The 20,060-nt window shown below is 32.3% G+C and overlaps 1 protein-coding gene across 7 annotated transcripts in view; it reads right to left on the bottom strand.

Moving 5' to 3' along the window:
* Positions 1–36: 36 nt before the first annotated feature.
* Positions 37–20,060, bottom strand: part of AHCTF1 (AT-hook containing transcription factor 1) — a 110,543-nt gene continuing 90,519 nt past the window's right edge. For 6 of the 7 annotated variants that reach the window (XM_056816047.1, XM_056816046.1, XM_007481514.3 and 3 more), the window contains 8 exons: positions 18,990–19,410; positions 17,887–18,004; positions 12,915–13,018; positions 11,700–11,905; positions 7,887–9,666; positions 5,464–5,597; positions 5,076–5,167; positions 37–508 (listed from right to left, as the gene is read on the bottom strand). In XM_056816047.1, the coding sequence (XP_056672025.1) occupies positions 316–508; positions 5,076–5,167; positions 5,464–5,597; positions 7,887–9,666; positions 11,700–11,905; positions 12,915–13,018; positions 17,887–18,004; positions 18,990–19,410 (3,048 nt within the window). In that variant the 3' untranslated portion in view covers positions 37–315. Of the gene's footprint in view, positions 509–5,075; positions 5,168–5,463; positions 5,598–7,886; positions 9,667–10,885; positions 10,950–11,699; positions 11,906–12,914; positions 13,019–17,886; positions 18,005–18,989; positions 19,411–20,060 lie in introns of those variants that run through there. The other variant, XR_008916235.1, reaches the window with a different exon arrangement.

Below are 20,060 nucleotides of genomic sequence, written 5' to 3'. Positions count from 1 at the left end.
GCACACATTCAACTTCTCAAAAATATGACAACAAAGTATTGTGAAGTATACAGTTTATTTAACATTCCAATAATAAGCTGTATTTACATATTATATAAATGTATGAAGTCTTAATATAAAATAGAAAAAACTGCATGTGACTGAAGGAATCACACTCCATATGGAGTTACTTTACTTATTGAAGACCATTTATTTATGAAAATTTACAATAATTTATATAAATTATTTTTTTCCAAATTAGATGATTTTTAATAATCCACACAATTCTGATGACTTTACAAACTGGGGTGTACATTAAAAATTTGAAAAAAAAAATTACAGCATCTTCCTGCGTAAAACTTGCTTTGGAAAAGAAGACAGTTTTCTTCTGCTCCTTCCAAGAGTTTTTTCTGTTGCTTCTGTAGCCTTTCTTGATTTATTCTTGGTTGCATCAACTGGGGTTGCCAAGGGAGAAATCAGCTTGATTTCCACAGGGGGAGGTGACCAAGAACCTTCTTTTTCTGTGGTTCTGTCAGGAGAAAGGAGAGTTTTAAGTATTATTAAGTATTAAAATGAAATAGCTTACTTACTAAATAAAACTGTCAAGTGAAAAAAAATCTACACTTTTGGATTATGTGGTTAATTACTGAATTTACCTTTTGTTTCCTAAAATTTTATTAATTAATCCTATCATATATTCAAAGATTCACTCAATACCCTTCATTACATAATTAAGTAATTAGCAGCACTGGTATTAAATCCAGAACCAAAAGGAATTTATTAGAATAGGCCTAACAAATGTCTAATAGAACCAAAATGTCTACTGAATTTTGCATATTCTATTTTATTTACAAATATTTATATACCATTTGAATATTTCCCATATGCAGAAATCTCTATATTAGAAATATGGAAATAATAAAAAATATGCCATCTTTGGAATGGCACTATAAGGAGGAAAGGAAAACCTGAAGACTCCAGAGGCAGATGTATTAAGGCCAGATGGCAAATGTGGTACTTTTTCCTGAAGCAAGAGTACAGGGATATAGAAGGCAGAAAATGACACAGTGGGGACCAGAACTGGATTAAAAAAGACTTCAATTCAACTCCTGTCTCAGATACCTATTAGCTGTGTAACCCTAGGTTAACCATTTAACCTACCCCGAGACTGTTGTGTGGATCTCCTCCCAAATGTGAATGTGTAAATATGAATGCTAAATAATTATTATTACAAGATGACACTGGTGAAATGTTGGAATCAGAGTGCAGATCAAAAAATGCCAGTCTTTACTTTACTTCATGAGTTTTTTTTTTATTATCACTTATATGATGTGTCTTTAGTCATGACAAGTGGAACACAGAAATACATATTGCATGAAAGCAATGATATAACCTATACCAGATTACTTACTACCATAGGTAGGAGGTGATGAGGGAGAGAATCTGAATCAGAAAATGTGAGAAACAATTGTCAAACATTGTTTCTACATGTAAATGGGAAAAAAAGAAGAAGAAAAAAGACAACACTGACCAAACAAACCTTAAAAAGGAATGACTTAGGACACAAGTATTCTTAAAGCTTTTTCAATCTGAAGGTTGTATTTTTGGAAGAAAAATATGAAAAGAGAACGGTTTGTTTTTGTAGTTGCTGCAGAAAATTTTTAAATGGATTTTTTTTTGGGGGGGGACAATGATTTCAAGATTAATGATAGCCATGTAAGGACCAAAAAACAACATAAAAAATGGGGAAAATGTGACATTTTACTAAAAACATTCCAAGAATAATTAAGAGGACTTGATAGATAAGGAAGAAAAAAACTTAAGTAAAACTTTAAAACCTAGTATTATAGTGGGGAATCTAATAATTCAGATGAGTGTGGAACCAAGGTCAGGAAGAACACTTTATGTTCACAGATCTATCTCTACAGGAGAGCGCATAATTTTTAAAGAGGATTTTAGTCATCACAAGGTAACATTCATCTTTAAAAATCCAGCCTGGGGATAGAACAATAATAGTATGGCAATTCCACAGGATTCAAATTCTATTAATTCTGACATTGCATAAACGTATAACAATTGTTATCCTCAATTATTGCAATGAAATGCCTAATCTTTTCCTCCTTCCTCCCACTAGGATTTCATTCCTTACTAACCAACCATATAAATCCAGGTACAGTATTGCTGTACACATTAGCCCTCTTCAATTTGTTCTCAGGAATGTCTGTCATAAATAAATTTTCCTTCAATCTTGATCTCTATGTCTTAGACCACAAACTTGTGCTTCCTCTGAGGAAATCACATCATTGGCAAACCATTACTATTTTTGTCAGCTTCACTGGTGACTTTCATGTTTGTAATTTTGGTGTTATGTTTTACTCTTGGTCATAGTCATATAATTATGCACCCTATTGATTCCTTTTGAGGTATCTCATTTAAAAATATTTTTAAAATTGTTATTGTCTTGATCTTTTACATGATTAATAATCACTTGTTACTTCTCATAATAATGGAAAGCAGAAGCAAAACTAACCAATAAAATACTGGTTAGTGTCTCTGTGGCTGACCGTATTCTGAATCCATTCACCAAACTTCAAGGATTCAATATTGGTCACTACATTCATTCAAAGTTCAAAGTGCCTTTTTGTGTTTATTTAATTTATATTGTCACAGCAATTGTGCATATATTGTGTTCCTAGTTCTGCTTATTTTACTCTGGGATCAGTGTATATAAGCCATCTCACTTTTTTTTTTTTAATTCCACATTTGCTGTCTAATAGCAAAATATTTATAAACTTTATTCAATTAATTTCCCAATTGATGGATACTTACTTTTCTTTCCAATGTTTTGTAAACATAGAAAATTCTACTATGAGTATTTTGGAGCATAATTAAGACTTTGTTTTTTACTTCTTTGGAGATGACATATCCATCCAATAGTAGGGTTGCTGGGTCAAAAAGCACAAAAGACTGATTTTTTGGAGAGTTTTTAAGTTACTTGGTTTAGTTAGAATTTTATTTCATGCTTTTCTAGTTTGTTTTTTTAAAAGTTCCATTCATTCTTTTCTTTTAGTGACAAAAATGTTTGGAGACTTTCTTCCTTAACAATTGTTTCATATTATTTTACTGTCATTTTCTTTGCCAAATTATGCATTATTTCTGAGATTTGTTCTTTCTTTAAGATTAAACTGGTCTCCATTTAAATTTGAATCCTTTCTTCAAAAGATCTTTTTTGATTGTAACAGTTAAGTACATTGTAGCTAGCAAAGAATGTTTAGTATTTCTGACTTTCTGAATGCATTTTTGATGATTTTATGACTTACCATACACACAATTTTGTGAAGGTGCCAACTTACAGTTGAGAAATGTGTACGTGTGTAATATAGTTATACATTCTCCTTTCGTTTATCATTCAGTTATAAGTAGAGGGCTGTTCTATATAATGTTTCTAAAATTCTAGTCAGTTTCTTCTTCTTCTGTTAGATCTGACCCTATCTAAATTCTTTTTGTCACTGGTTGATTTTTCCTTTAAATAACTTGGATGCTTTGCCATTTGGTGAATAAGTATGGATATTATTTCATTTTATCTATGATATCACCACAGTGTAATTTCTCTGCTTTTCTCTTCTCAAGGCTATTAATTTTGCTTTGCCTGAGATTGTGGTTGCTATACTGCCTTTTTCTTTAGTTATCTAAAGCAATAATTCTGCTCAGATCTGTTTTAAGTGGATTTCTTATTAACAATTCACTGTTAGATGCTCTCCCCCAACCCTTCTTTTTATTAAAGTAGATAAAGAGTTACATTAGCTATCTATTACTGATCCTATTCCCTTTCTCTGCTTCTTATTGTCAACTTCAGACTCTGAGCTCCCATTTTTAGTCACCTTTTAGAAAATTCCTCCTTTTTGAACCACTACTGAAAGTTAATGTTTACATGGCTTTTGACTATTCCTTCCCTGTACGTATTCTATCAAAACCTCTCTTCCTGTACTTGCCCAATTCCTTGATGAATATGTATTTCTACACCAAACAATGTGCCATCTGTCTTTTGTATGACTCAGACAGTACTGAGGGTTTATGAGAACCCCATTACCTCTATCACTTCTTTTTTGGTATATTCTTATCCATTCTAACTGTGTGAATTGCAAGTTAGTTCCTTCCTCATTTTCCCTCATATATAGATTGAGCTATAAAAAAAATTTCCCCTCTTGTCTCCTTTTAAGACAATGGAACTTTAAAAGTATATTTGTTTCTTTTTTCCCATTTAAAATGTAAGCATTTGACCAGCATTTAAGACCCTTGCAAATGCTTAAACCACTGTTGTCTTGTGTTTTGCATTTCAAAGATTTATCTTGTAAAAGTCCTGTGCTTAGAATAATGAAATCAGCTGCATAAATACAAGATTGAGTAAATATGGCTCAAAAGTGGTTCATGTTAAAGAAAAAAAGAAAAATTAGGCAGAAAATTCAATATGAATTAGTAATATGCTTATCAAATTAGCCATCTTTAAATTGTGCCCAGACCAAAGTAAGCACTTCTATACTTTTCTCTGATTAAACAACATCTGGAATGTTTTGCTCTGTGGAGCCAAAATTTTAAGATATAATTACAATAGCTAGTAGGGAAACAAAAATGAAAAACTCAAAATAGTACTATGAATCAGATGGAGATTTTTTTAGCTTGGAAAAACTCAAGATTTGTGGCCATGGGAAGGATATGATAGCTAGCCCCTATTAGCAATATGTTAATAATGGTGCTATTAATATGTCAAATAATAATACAAATATTGATAACAACAAATCCATAAGCATTTAAAAACACTTGCTATATACCAGGTACTTTTAGGTTCTGGAGATTCAAAGACAAAAATAAAAGATAGTTGACTGTTCACCTAAACATCAGATTTAACATCAAGCTGTTGTTTTATACACTTTATAGTAGGTAATTATGATATAATAAAAAAAATGGCTTTTAGAAATCCATCTAGCAAGATTTATGGACGGTAAAAAAATCTTACAGATTCCCCAAATTAGAAATTTTCAGTTCTTACTAAAATTTAATTCTGAAAACAGATGTTATAAAAGAAAAAATTTTCATACTTGCTTGCTTTTGTTTTTGTTGTCCTGATTCGTTTTACTTTTCGCTTGTCCGTGGTTTCTACTGATTTTGGATCATTTTCAATGGGTAATTCCTTTGGATTAAAAAACAAAGAAACAAGCTTAAACCATTTCAAGTACATTTAATGCAATGTGAAAACTGACACAACACAATATAGAGAATTAATTTCTAATATCACATTTATAGCTCTCGGTAAAATGTCCAGCTATTTGGCTTAAAGAGGCAGAATTTTCCAATAAAAACTGAGGCAGCTTTATGTTTTTTAATATACATGTGACTGCTACTTAAACTGATACTGGAGACATGCCTCTAGAGGGAAAAAAAAAAGTAATTTCAAAGAATGAAAACCACCAGCAGCATAATTCTTACCAGTTCTTTCACAATCCGAGAAAGTTCAGATGCTTGTTTTCGTGTGGTCCTCACAGTAGGGGGTGAGAAGACAAACTGAGAGGACAAATCTGACACTATGCCCTTCAACTCTACAGTAGTTTCTATTTTTTGAGCTTAAAAAAAAAAATCACACACACAGTTAAATTTAAGTGCAAAAATCTATGAATAGAAAAATAAATTTTAGAGCAGATGGTATATGTTACAAAGCTGCAAGCACCTCCACCTATACCTGAAGCTAGCATTTATCCAAATGTATATTACATTTTTAATCATTGTAATAACCTCTGGTGGCCAGAGGGGAGCAGAAGTAGAAATCATCCAAGAGGCAGTGTGATACAATAGAGAGCACTGGATATGGGTTTAAATCTGTTATACTATTACCTGTATGACCTGAGCCAAGTCCCCTAAGCTTTCCAGGTCTTAATCACAAGAAGGGATGCTCTAATTTCCAAGGACCCCTTTTCTTAATCTTTAAGATCCTTTCCCAAAGTCAATTCAATCTGATTGAATATGAATGTTTACAAATATATAATGTTTCAAACAGAATGCTATTCTAGAACGTTGTTGAAATGTTCTATTCTGTTATTTTTGTTCTCTGTTCCTTACTTGGTGTTTGGCATCAATAGTACCTACCTAACATCTTACTAGTTTGTGGGTATTACAATTCATGCCTTCTTGGGAATAAGACTAGATCAGTGTTTTGACATAGTTAAAAACATAAAACCTTTACAACTCATTCTGAACTTTGAGACTGTAATTCAGTTAAAAAGAAGCAGAAATGATGATGATATCAACAAAGGGGCTAAGCAAAAGATATGAATGTGCCTCAAAGAAGCTAAAATCAAGATTTGTCATGGAGAAATCAAAATGGAATAACTAAGAACTGGATCTCTTTTGTACCTATATATAGACATTGTTATTGCAGAATCTGATCTGTAGCCTTTTCCCTTATATTCATGAAAGGGATCTCCGACATTAATACAAGTATTTCAGAAGGATGTTCATTTTAAACCTGTGGAAGAAAATTCTTAAATATACATCGTGATCATTTTGTGTATCTTGAGGTGATTTTTACATATTAAGTTTTGAACTTCTCCCCCACAAATTAAATGTTTAAAAAGCCACTAGTAAAATAATAAAGCCTGGACTTAGAAGGCTGAGTTTTCTTACTTCTTCTTGCGTAGTACTCATGACAATAAAAACTGGACATTTATTAAAACTGACAACCAAAACTAGCAAGAGAGCTTTTACATAACAAAACTGTTTTAAGAATATTAATAAGTAGAAATCTTGATTTTACATAAAGCTCTTATATTTATTTCTTCTCAAGTTACTTGTGTGACAACTCTCCCAATTATTTCAACTTAACTAAAAAGATGTATCTAACTTCAGAAACCACCTAAGAGATTCTGAACTAAACATTTGGCTTTGCCTTAAACTAAAAACTCTTTAATCACTGGATGACTTATCTGAATTTAATTCACTGACTCAAAGAGAAGATAAGCAAATTTTATAATAAACACTATCTTGGAAATTCAGAATGCACATAAAAATATGGGAAAGTTGATATAACTTTTATTCATTAAACATTTCCTTCCAAGAATAACTATACTTTCAATCATATTTTAGGAATAAAAATTTGAATAATTAACCTCTCTTCTGTATCCAGTATGGGACATAACTGACATTCTGACATTAAGAAGGGAACTTACACTGTATCAACATGGGACCATAATAGGAAACAAACTGCTTGAAACTTTTTTTGATTGTACCATCTATAAGGTAGCAAATTTAATCAATTTAAAGGGTAATTTAATGGAAGGACTTTTTCTATATACAAATATAACTGTCTATTTGTATGATAGAAATTAAACTGTCTTCGGATTTCAGGAATTAGACTAGGCTTGAGTAATGTCCCGTAAGCTCATTGATCAGAAATGTTTTTATACTATTATATTTTAATTAAATTTACCACTAATTTAAGATATTAGTTACATAACCATAACATGAATTTGGTCTGTTAATTTATCCCACCTAAATACTCACACACACAAGGCTATTTACTTTAAAACGAATAGCCTTTAAAAGGACTGGCAGTTACAACAATAAGTAACTTCCAGATACTAGCTGATCAGGAGCAAACAAGAGACTATGTTTTTGAAAAGAAAAAGCTTTACAAAAAGAAAAAAGTCCATCTTTAGATGATAAAAAGCAGCCTCTCAAAATTTTAGTTAAGGGATAAGGAGAAGTGAAATGATGAATTATTTTCAAGCCTTTCAAAAGAATATTTTGGGGTACTGTCATTGGAGAGGCTGAAAGTAGCAGTTCCCAGGAATGGTGTTTTTGAGGAAAATGCTAAATAAAGCCATTTAATCAGCAATATGAAGGGAAAAAAAGCATACCTCTTGTCTTCCTTGTAACTTTTGAAACAGGTGAAGAAAATAAAAAGGACTCTGTTTGGGGGTCAGAAAAGTTAGGAAAAACAATAGTCTTGCTGGATCTAGTCCTTGTATTCCGAGACTTGGTCAAATCACTATCAGCATGCAGTATTTCTTTGCTTTTGGAGTTTTTAAGTATAATTTCTTCATCTGTGCTTCCTTCTGATATTGAATGTAGTTTAGTTTTTCTCCTTTGATTTTCAGTCACTTTTGTCAACTTCCTCTTAGATCTCAATGTTGTAGTTAGCCCTTCATCTGGTGATAAAGGATTGTTTTCTAAAGTTAGTTTCCCAAGATTATTATCATTTTTACCTGAGGTGATTCTTGCAGATCTTCTTGGGGTAAGAGGAGTTTGTTTCTCTTCGGGGGTAAGAGGAGTTTCTTCAATTTCTTTATCTAATGTATTTATTCTTCTTGGTCTGCCACGTTTCTTAGGAGTAGCTGGTGTCTTAAATTCTGTTTCAAAAGTCAATTCAGATAAATCAAGTTTAGAATGTTCTGTAGTTTCAGAGGTATTATTCACTCTCCTGCTTCTTTCACTCTGCTGGACAGGGTGCTTTTCACTAGACTCAGTATCTGGATTAGGACCTACATTTTCAGTGAGTTCTATATTAACACTTCTCAATTTCCTCCTACTTCTGGCAGGACTGGCTGCTAATTTAATGTCCTGATCATTTACTATTTCATTACTCTCTAGCTCCTCTACAGATTTTTTTGTTCTCCTTGAAGTTCTTTTTGTAGCAGAAGCAAGTTTAACTTCTTTAGTGTGAGAAGTTTCTTCATTTGATGATTCAGAGAGTTGAGATGATCTCGTCCTTAATTCTCTCCTTGAAGGTGTGGAGTCTTGTAACTCCTGTTCAATAGCTAATTTTAATGTATCCAGATTAATTTTTTTTTTCCTTCCTCTTCTAGGAGTAGAATCCAGGGATACCTTCTGAGAAGCTGCGTCAGTTTCAGTATAGGCATTTTCAGATATCTCAGACTTTTCTTTTGTTTTCCTTGTACTTCTCTTTATAGTAGAAAGTTCTAGTGTGTCAGGTGTTGAAATAGCCGAGGACTCTTCCTCAGGTGCTTTGGCCTTTAGATTTTTGATGCTTTGACCTCTTGTTCGGGTTCTGGAAGGTGTCATGTCATTGTCTTGGCTATCATTTAAATCCACTAAACTTGTATCCTCAGCCTTGGTGGATCGCAATACCTTCTGAGTTATTAAAGGCATGGTTTCAAGGATGGTTTGTTCTACTGTATCTGAAGCAAATTCTTTATTCCTTGTGTCTTTAATGACATCTAATAAATTTTCAGCAATAGCTACCTTAATTGGTTCTGGCACATAAGGTAATGTCTCTACAACATTTTGGGACTTCTGATCATTTATTTTGACAGATGCCAAATTTTTAACATGTCCATGATTAACACTGTCCTCCTTATAAACTTTCTCTTTCCCAGCTGCTATATTAGCTGTTTTAGTTGATGCATCAGATGTGATGCAATCTGTCTCAATTTCTCCTTCTTCACCTTCCAATATCAAGGTAAAGTTGCTCTGAGCCACGAAAATTTCTCCATCCACTTCTGCCATGTCACATTCAACAGAGTCTTTGTTTTCAGGTAAGTCACAAGTGAACTGCTGCTCAATGGTATCAAAGTTATATGGAAGTTTTAGAGTCCTTGAAGGATATAACTCATTCAACGAAAGTGTCCCAGACTCTTCTTCTGAGGCCAAGGGTTCAACTTTTTCATGTTCAATCACCTAAAGTATATTAAAACATAAAATCCATAAAGAAATGTTTCCATAAATAATTTACTTCAGACTTAAAAAGGTTTTTATTTAGTGTCAACTTCACCCTAACTTCTAAATCACAAAGTAGATGAGGATATATGTTATAACAAAAAGATGTACCTATAAAACACATAATCATTCTAAAATAAGGGATTTGCACTTTTCAGTCAAAATAGCTAACTAGAAAATGTTTTGTTTTAGCAGACAGATCTGAATTAGAGGCATAAAGGTCAGATTTTCTCTTTTAGAGATAGCTATCAAAGTCTAAAAGTTTTGGAATACTAATAATTATGAGAATGAAGAATGCTTAAGGATATTATAGTACTTGAGGGAGGAGAAAAGGGTTGGGGGGTAGGTGGCAAAGAAACTTGGGGACAAAGTACTTTATTTCATTAATTTAAGCAACACTGAAGTAAGTACTATGCTAGGTATTGGGAGAAATACAAATAATAAATAAGACCATAATCCCTGCCCTCACGGAGCTTATAATTTAGTAGAAATATGATACATAAACAAAGGGCTCTAATATATAATGTGAACATAAGGGGTAAAAAGTACTACTATAAAAATTCTCAGTGGGGAAAAGAGAAAATATTATTTCTAAATAAACCCCAAATGACTTAACTATCCATATTTTCTAAATAAAATGATCCCCATAAAATTGAAGTTACATACACTCCCTTGGGCTAGCCTCAAATCATGAAATTCCTAAGGTTTTCAAGTTGAGTAGCTCTTTTGTAAGGGTTTGGTGGAAGAAAAAAACGATCCTTAACATTTTCCTTTTGCTAAGCTAAGGAAAGGGGTGAGAAAAGTGGAAGTAGAAACAGTGGAGATCTCCTGACCTACTTAAGTAGGTAGAATATTATTACCCACCCCCGATAACACTGCTAGTTTCTCATTTCCCAAATACTCATCTATGGCAATTCTTAGAAATAAAAGTTCTCTCCCATTCATGCCAACATTATTTTATTCACATTCCAATTTAAAGGAATGTAGATTCAGATATTCCTTATTGCTAAGAAATAAAATTAGGCTAAGGAATAAAATTAGTGCACAGTGCCATGAATGTGGCTAGTCAGGGTACCATGAATGTGAGTTGAAAAGTGATTTAAAAAGAATTTTAGAACATTATATATTGTATGTTTTTTATCAGAACAACAAAAAATGATTTTCATATAAAATGCTTTACCCTGGAATGTCATCAATGTCACTATTGTCCACTGACAAAGAATGGCGTGGTAGGATTCCTAAAACTAAAAATCACAAACAAATTTCTAAATTAAAAATAAAAATAAACTAACAAAAATAATCCCTGAAAAACTTGTTGATGTAAATACATTCAATTACATTTGAATATTCTGAAGGCTACAACTTTCTAGTAAAAATGTTTAATATTAATATTTTTAAAAAATCTACTTTCATTACCTAATTACTTATAAACATGTCTTAATTAAATGACTGGCCAAGGAACAATTTGTTATTCTGAAATCTTATGCTTCTCTTCTGTTTTAGATTATATCTAAAAAATGGGACAGCAAGGTAGTTCAGGGGATTAAGAGCCAGGCATACATATGGTAGGCCCTGGAGTTCAAATCTGACCTCAAACATCTCCTAGCTGTGTGACTGATTAAGTCACTTAATTCCCATTTACTTAGTTCTTATCATGCTCCTGCCTTACCAATATACAGTATTGATTCTAAGACAGAAGATAAGGATTTTTTAAAAGATCGTCTAAAAAATCTTCAAATCCTAATTGGGTACCAAGAAAACAATTCCTGCAAGATGCTGATTTTGTTATTAGATAGCTTCTTAATTTTTATAAAATCAAAAGCTTAACAAAAATGATGGTATAATTTTTCTGATCAGTATGAATTACTTACAAGGTTGATGGTCACAATATGAAAACAGAAAACACATAATAATCATCAAAGCTAAGGTGGAAAAAAATGGACAGTTTAACTGACCTCAGAATATAGTTCAAAATGTGGGAAACATTTTCTTACATTCATTTCTTGAGATTCAAAACTGTTAGAAACTGAGGGTTTTTCTTCTGGTAAATCAGCATTTTCTTCAGGAACATCAACCTCTATTTCACGATCTTCCTTTAAATCTAAGGCTATTTCTTGTATAACTGAATTTTCAGAGGTTGCAGGAGTTTCAGAAGTACTGGACAAAGAATTTTCACTGGAATGCAGGACACTCATCATAGCTGAAAGACATTGATAACCATTAATTTTCCAAATGGATGAATTTAAGCCAGGGAAAGCAAATAGAAGAAAACAAATTATACTCTGCTTAGAACCTATACTGATTTACTAATTTATTTTAAAAACTATTACATAATGTTTAAAAGCAAGTTAGTACTATGAATGTTATCATGTTATCATTATATTGACCTATTTTATATCACTGATAAGACAGGAATATCTTTCAGTTGTTTTAATTGCCCACATTTCATTTCTACTTTAAGAAAACACTGAAGTACATATTTTAATGTTTTAAATATTAAAAAAAACATTTTCAACTACCACTTTTAAATTGTAATACCTTTTTCCTTCTTGATTCAAATAATATTATGGCCTGTGGACTAAGTTAACTCGAATGCCTATCCTTTAATCAATCAATGAATTCAGCAGTTAATTCAGCAGATCACTTTTGACAAGTAGATACCCTGATTTAAGTACTCTAGTAGATTACACAAGGTTCACCCACAACCTACTGCTACAAACAGGCACCACAGATCTTATTTTCTTGGCACTTCCTGTCCTAAAGTTATTAGAGTTTTATACTCTCATAACTCTACAAGGATAAAGTCAGGTTTCCTATATTTTTCTCCCTACACAGCCATAGGTGAAACAAAGGATAGAATAACTGTCACAGACTAATGAGCTGGTCGGCTTTCCTGTACCTCAAGAGGGGCAATGTTTACAGGTACCGAACCAAAACAATGTCCACCAAATGCTATGGCTAATATTGTGAAAGCAAATGGATGTGACCTACAATACTTTTAGCAATAGTACCAGATTCCTCTCCCAACTATGCCACCCTACAATGGAAGGACAGATGTAAAAGGAGAAAATAAAATGAAAATACCATTATTTCTCACTTTTTCCTCTGCTTTTGCTTCCTCATTCCAAAGAAAATGAAACCTAAATTTCTAAACAATATTAGAATGCTTCTGACTCTAAACTGAGTATTATAAACTGCACAATACATACGTTCATTACTTGCTACTGTACTTCCAACTGAAGTAGTACATATTTCATCAGATAACTGCTTTTCATCCAAAAGCGGCAACTTGGGCTCCTGGGTGAAGATTTCCCTTTAGAAAAAGAATCATAGTTGTACTGTGTTATCCCATATGTTTATGGATTTATATTGGTTTTGTTGATTTCATGTTCAATAATAAAAAAGGGGAATAGAACCACAGCATGTGAGAAAAGGTAAAAGAAAGTTTAAGAGATCAAAAACTTCATTTTACAACTGAAATGCAAAAGACAAAAATTATTAAATTTCACTTACTATATAAATTGTAGAGGGAATAATGTATATATATATATATACACACATATATCTCTATATTTTCACTTGCTCTTGATTTACTTTTGATAAAACTTACTAATAACAGTAATATCAACAGTTATTCCGTTTTCAAATAAAACAACACATTCATTAGGTCTAGAGTAAAAAAAAAACACCAAAAGTAGCAATATTTTTAAAATGTCATTACTGAACATCTTAAAAATTGATCTATATTAAGGCTCTGATGTAAACTACATATTTAGGCAATCTTAGAAATCCATGGCTAATTCTGAAATATATTAGACAGGTGTTTAGAACACCCTGCACAAGACTTTGGGAGAAGAGAATAAATGGTCCCTGTTGATAAGAAACGGTGAAAAAGGTTTTGAATCGATAGTTTTAAGGGCCTGAATACATAATTCAATTCTCACCACCTGTGAGACTTTTAAATGAAAGCTTAATGATTTAGTTAGAAATCTATGTATGACCCTTTGAACATATTGAGGTAAACACAGCAACACAGAAAGATCAGTGATGGTCTTAGAACTATGAAACCTGAATTTGAATTTTAGTTCCATCATTTCCATCAACCTTCTGGATCATCGTCTGGAAAAATATCTTCTATATTTGCTTTGCAAAGTTGTTTTAAGGTTCAATTAAGAGAACATATTTAAAATATCTTACAATCATAAAGCTCTATATAATCTAGTATATCTTGTTTTGATCAATATCATTTCACATAATTACTATACTATAATCACAACTACTATTGTGATGTAATTAAATTTGCATTTTTATAAAATTAAATTTAGAACTCTTTCTATGAAACTGTTCCCTATGATATTGTTTTGCCTCATGAGGTATTTTCTAGCAAGAAATTAACAAAATTAGGAAATGTATTAAAGGTTTCTAAGGCAATGTCATATATAGAAATGAGTAATATGTTACTAGAAGTAAAAAAAATTGTATATACTTAAATACTATAGAAGGATCTAAGAGGCTATGGATTAGGAGGCTGTATTTCTGGGGTTCATAGGAACAAAGTATAAATAGATCTAGAGAACATGCTAAATAGAAAGAATACTATTACCAAGGACTAAAAAATGGTTCACAGGACAGAGATGAGAGTCTGAGCAGGTTAGAGTGGAAGGTTTTCCTTAGGGGAATGGTGGGAGATATTGGCTGGGAACAGAGATCCTTTGATCACCACAAATATAGAGCTGAAAAGGCCATGGTCAAAATGGTCATGGAGAAGTTGAGCTGGGATTTGAATAGCAAGTTTTCTAGTTCCAAATCCAGTAATTAAACTCCATTTTTGCATCTTTATATTTTGTGAAGATTGGATTTGCCCCCCCCAATTGTAACAATGAAGGTACTTAGCTCTTCCCTGATTGTGAAGATTTAAATTGTAACTCATGTCTATTTTTAGATTTTAATCCCCATAAGTGTAAATACCCTACTTAAAAGTTAAGTATGGACACAAAAAGTGCAAACACAAGTACTTAAAAGTTAAGTATGAAGATCTGCCCGCTTAGATCTAATCACCAAAAGTGCAAATATCCCACTTAATCATGAAGTGGGAGGTCTGTGATAGTGGGTATTGAATCAGAATCAACTAACTGCCTTCTGGGCAGATCTAGAGCAGAGCTTCAGCTGTGATTGGAATTTAGGGGAAGTGACCCAAGAGAAAGTGCTACACAGAGTTGGGGATTTTTGGATTAACTTGAACTTCAATTTCTGCTGGAGTTCAACTCTTCATGCTTTCAAGTTGATCTGGTGAAGAGGGGCAGAAGAATCTGCTGACTAGATTGACACTTGGTGAGTGAAAAGCTGACTCTTAACTTGCTGGATTTTCTGAAGAGACTTCTTGGGTCCTCAGCTTTGCTGAGGCCAAATGAAACTAATTCTCCCTGCCCAGAGGGGCCAGGAGCAAATTACTTAGGGCTCAAGCTAGATATCTTACCTTATCCTCTCTCTTGATTTCTTGCTTCACTCTTTCTACATTTTGTAAATAAATTGTAAATAAAATCTCTTTGGAATTAATTAAATTCCTGGCGACCAAACTCTTAAGTAATCAAAGTCCATCCCTTTTTAAAAAAAACCCCTTCCTGCTTTACCATTTAGAACTATTTCTAGAAACATAATCTCTTTTGTTTTTCTTCTAGACTGACTCTGCTGTTCCCTAACTAGCATGAGCTTAGGCAACACAAGTTAATTTTAGAATTTGTCTCATTAAACTTGGATATGGGGCAGCTAAATGGCAGCAGAGTAAATAGTGCCAGGCCTGAAGTCAGGAAAACTCATCTTCTAGAGTTCAAATCGTCTCAGACATTAGCTATGTGATCCTGGGGCAAGCCACTTAATCCTGTTTGCCCAAGTTTCCTCATCTGTAAAATGAAGAAGGAAAAGGCAAACCAATCCATTATTTTTGCCAAGAAAATCCCAACAGGGGTCATGAAAAACCATACATGATTGACATGACTAAATAAAACTTGGAAAGCAGCAAAGTGTAACCCTGAAAAATCCATTAGCCTGTGTCTCTAGAACCTCATATTTACTAAGTCAGAAGCTAACTGCTGATCTACCTAGGAGGGAGATGTTTCCATATCCTTCACCATTTGGAATCAAAGCATCCTATTTGTGTATTAAGATCTAAAACAACTGGATAAAGGGAATTCCCATAGATATTTCCTGTTTTAGTTTATAAGCAAATAAAATTAGGAAATAATGAATTTTAAAGTGATATGTAATAATTTTGATATCTGTATCAATTTTTCCTTGTCCTTTAGCATCTACTAACGGAATTATTTCTTAACATAAGTTTCATAAAATATTTAAAAAATCTTTTAACAAAAATGGTCTATATTTACACTCATAGATAGCCATAACAACTTATTATTAGTTAGACTTTTTGAATAGCTGTTATAAGTCACAATTTTTTAAATTAAAAAAACTTCTAACTTATTTCAATTAATGAGCCACTCAATTTAATACACAATAAAAAAACAAATTCCAGTACCAAACAATAAGACAATTTTGATAATCTTATGCTATTAATTGTAATGTATATTTTTATCTTGAAATAACAACTCAGAGTACCACTTCTTCTACAAAGCCTTCCCAGTTACTCCAATTCAGTGATCTTTCTTATGTAAATACCTAAAGCATACAATTGAGCATGTTATTATAGACAAAATATGATTAGTAATGACATTGATTTTTACTTATGCCTTGGGGCATCAGTCTCACTAATGTTCCAGGTCATACTGTGTTACATTCCTATTTTTATTTATTAATTAGTTTATTTTTTTGAAGCCCATACCTTCCGTCTTGGAGTCAATACTGTGAATTGGCTCCAAGGCAGAAGAGTGGTAAGGGCTAGGCAATGGGGGTTAAGTGACTTGCCCAGAGTCACACAGCTGGGAAGTGTCTGAGGCCAGATTTGAACCTAGGACTTCCCGTCTCTAGGATTAATTCTAGGCCTGACTCTCAATCCACTCGGCCACCCAGCTGCCCCCCAGTTCTATTTTTAAAGAGCATCTATACATCCCACTCCATTCCCATCCAAATAAATGATAGAATGTGAATTCTATGTATTTTGTTCCAAAAGGGATTCATGGGAACTCCAAAATATTAGCCACAATCAAAAAGCAAGAACAAAAAATACTTTCCCATAAAAAGTACCAATAAGAAAACTGAGTTAATGGGTTCCTTTGTAGAGATGGACAAACCTCTATTTACTCAGAACTTAGGTCATCCACTTTAATCTGTTCAACATTTAATTAAGCCAGTGAAAGAATTTTAATTTAGGAAGATACTAATTTTAGAGCCTTGGACAAACGAAGGGTTAATAGGAACCTGAGATACAGGGGAGTATGCAGGCAGTGAGTAGAAACAGATCTAGGCACCAATTACTTATTTCCAAAGGAAAATAAAACCAGGTTTTTACTTTCCTAAGTCACCTTTTTCTCTATGGCCATCTTTCTTTTCTCTCCAATTATATTAACATCTGGAAACTGTGAATTACAAGGACTTCCTATATAATAGAATTCTAATATAATACACCCAAACCTCTGTCTTACATTCCAATCCTGTTGCATCAGCAGGTCAAGTAAAGGGTAAAAAGAGCCATCTTTTGTACTGTGACTGTACTACTATACTATTCATTATGCCATGCTATACTGGGAACCATATGAATATTCTAATCAAAATCAAATTAGATCAGTATCGAGTTTGGGGAAGGATATTAATAACAGTGGGGATCAAAAATTGTGCATGTAGCAAAAATTTGATCATGGCTCCTGTACTGTTACCTAAAGGTCACTGCTGAACTCTCATTTTATCCTAAATTATACTCTGAGCAGATCTGAATCAGTTTTTTTTCAGTGTCAAAACAGAAGAGGCCTAAGAAATGAAAAGACAAAAAATTATCAACTACTTTTGGGAAGAAAGCTTTGTCTTCATATAAATAATTGTATCATAATTTGAGTCATTAAGAGAAAACTTATCAAAATAGAAATATCAAAGAGTTAAATAAAGTATAATGGAAGCAAAGATTTTAGAATAGTCTTTTATGTTTATCATCTTATTTACAAGATATCCTTCCTAAATTTCCTAATCACTTCTTTTTAAAGTCATTCATTTACCTTTACCCTCCCCAAAACTTACCTTTCCTGTTCAGATAAGGCACAAGGTGATGGTTCAGAAACAGAGCTTGAGGGATTTAATTCTGAAGTTTCAGATGATAAAACTGAAGCCAATTTGTTTTCATCCTCTTTCAAAACATCTGTGAGTTATAGATGAATAAGAGTTACATATTTCCCCTAATTACTTATCCTAAAACTTTAAAATGTTTACTTTTATTTTCTTTTGAGAGACAATATGTTAAGAGTCAAAGAGAAAGGGAGTAGAAATTAGGAAGCATTGATCATGGTCCGGCATCTGTTCCTAGACAGCTAAAACTCTGAACAAATCATATAATTTTTTTTACTCCAGTTTCCTCATTTTTAAGGTGAACTAGTTAAACTATATGATAGGAAAGGTCCTTTCCCAGTAATAGCCATTTGTGATTTTATTAAATAAAAAAGAAAAATAATTTAAAATGATAATAACAATACCTCATCATCTCAATGATCTGGCATCATTTTCTAAAATACTAGAGTCCTTTTTCTTTAAACAAAAAGGATGATCTTTCTAAAATATATACTTCATTGCCTAATTAAAAAAAATTAAATGAATACTATTATTTAACCTTTCCAGTATCTTGCTATAATTAGAGCTACAATAAAGTGTGGAAGACTGATCTTTCAAATTAAAAACCAGTAGACTTTAATTTTTAAGTTATTCTTTTCATTTTTTTCCTGTCTTTTCCTTTACTGTCAGGTAATAACATGGAACTATTATTTCCTGTTGCTTCCAATAGCTCCTTTTTAATTTCTAATTTGCTGTTTATAATCTACTTGTGAGGTTAATATAGATGGCTACACATATTATATATATATATATATAAATAAATAACACTATATAATTAGTCATGTTAGAATTGTAGATCTAATAAATATTATGTTGAATTGTATACAAGGTGCTGTGAGGTCCATCATCAAGTTCTTTAGAAAATGATAACAAAAAATTTCCCCAAATCCATTAGTATTATATTTATTATTCATAATGCTTTCTTTAGGACCTAAGCATAATGGGCAAGTACTCTATAATTTCTATGTTAGGTATTATATAATAATATACAAAATTTGAAAAACAAACAAAAAACATACTGATTTGCTGTTCTGTGTCTGTAGATATTACTTTTGGCTCAATATCTTCTTTGCCATCCTCCTTTTGCTCTTCTAAATTACCATTTAAGTTAGCTGAAGTATCTGCTGGCTTGGAAAAAATGAAAATAACATCATCTTCATCTTCAAAGTCATCTGGCAATGGAGTATCCTCATCCTCTAAGGTAGTTTGGGCTAATTTAACAGAAATACTGCTGTTCTCTTTAGTCACTTCTAATTTCTCTGTGTTTTCGGTAGGTGCATTCTGTGCTAATTCAATTGCTTCTTCATGCTCCTCTTTTCCACCACTAGAGACCAAAGGTGAAGTCTTATTTTTGCTCTTCGGCCACACATTCTCTGAATGAACTCCACATTTATGTAAAGGCGAGGATACAATTAATTTTGCTTTACTTTCTTCTGTAACCTTTTAAATAAAAAATTTTAAAAGGAGTTAAATTTTCAAGTAAAATTAATTATAATCACGCCTAAAATTAGATAAAATTGTACGGTAGTTCCCTTTTCAGTAAAAACCCAATATTCCATACTTTGCCTACCATTATACCTTTCATCTCCTTTCACAAGTAATATAGCTGCACACTTGCATTTAGGCATCTTTAAAGAAGCAATGATTTATAAACTTAAGAGAGTAATTTTAATATTGGCAATTTCAAAAAAATGAGAGGATATTTTTGGATAGGTAGGCTTTATAGTATTCTTGAAATCATACTGCAATGGAAACTATTAAAGAAATTAGAAGTGAGAGATCTTTAATTTAGAAAGATAACCACTGAAAGAGTTCTGGGGATAATTATTCCATAATATAAATGTAAATTATTAACTTCCTGGGTATATGTAGAAAAGATAAACAGTACCATCTATAGGGAAATCTTTCTATTGGCTGCTGTTTTGAGACATGTTGGAGAAAATTTAAGAGTATGAATATGGTTTTTAAAATACTTAAACTGAAAATTTTCTATACAATCAAAATTAATATACCAAGGATACGAAGGGAAGCTGTTGCATGAGAATAAATGTTAGGTGTATATAGAATAATATTAAAGAGAGAGAAAAAAA

Source organism: Monodelphis domestica, chromosome 2 (assembly GCF_027887165.1).
Source record: "Monodelphis domestica isolate mMonDom1 chromosome 2, mMonDom1.pri, whole genome shotgun sequence".
Classification (NCBI taxonomy): Eukaryota; Metazoa; Chordata; class Mammalia; order Didelphimorphia; family Didelphidae; genus Monodelphis; species Monodelphis domestica.
Note: the sequence above shows the minus strand (reverse complement) of the source record. Positions and strands in the feature narration are given on the sequence as shown.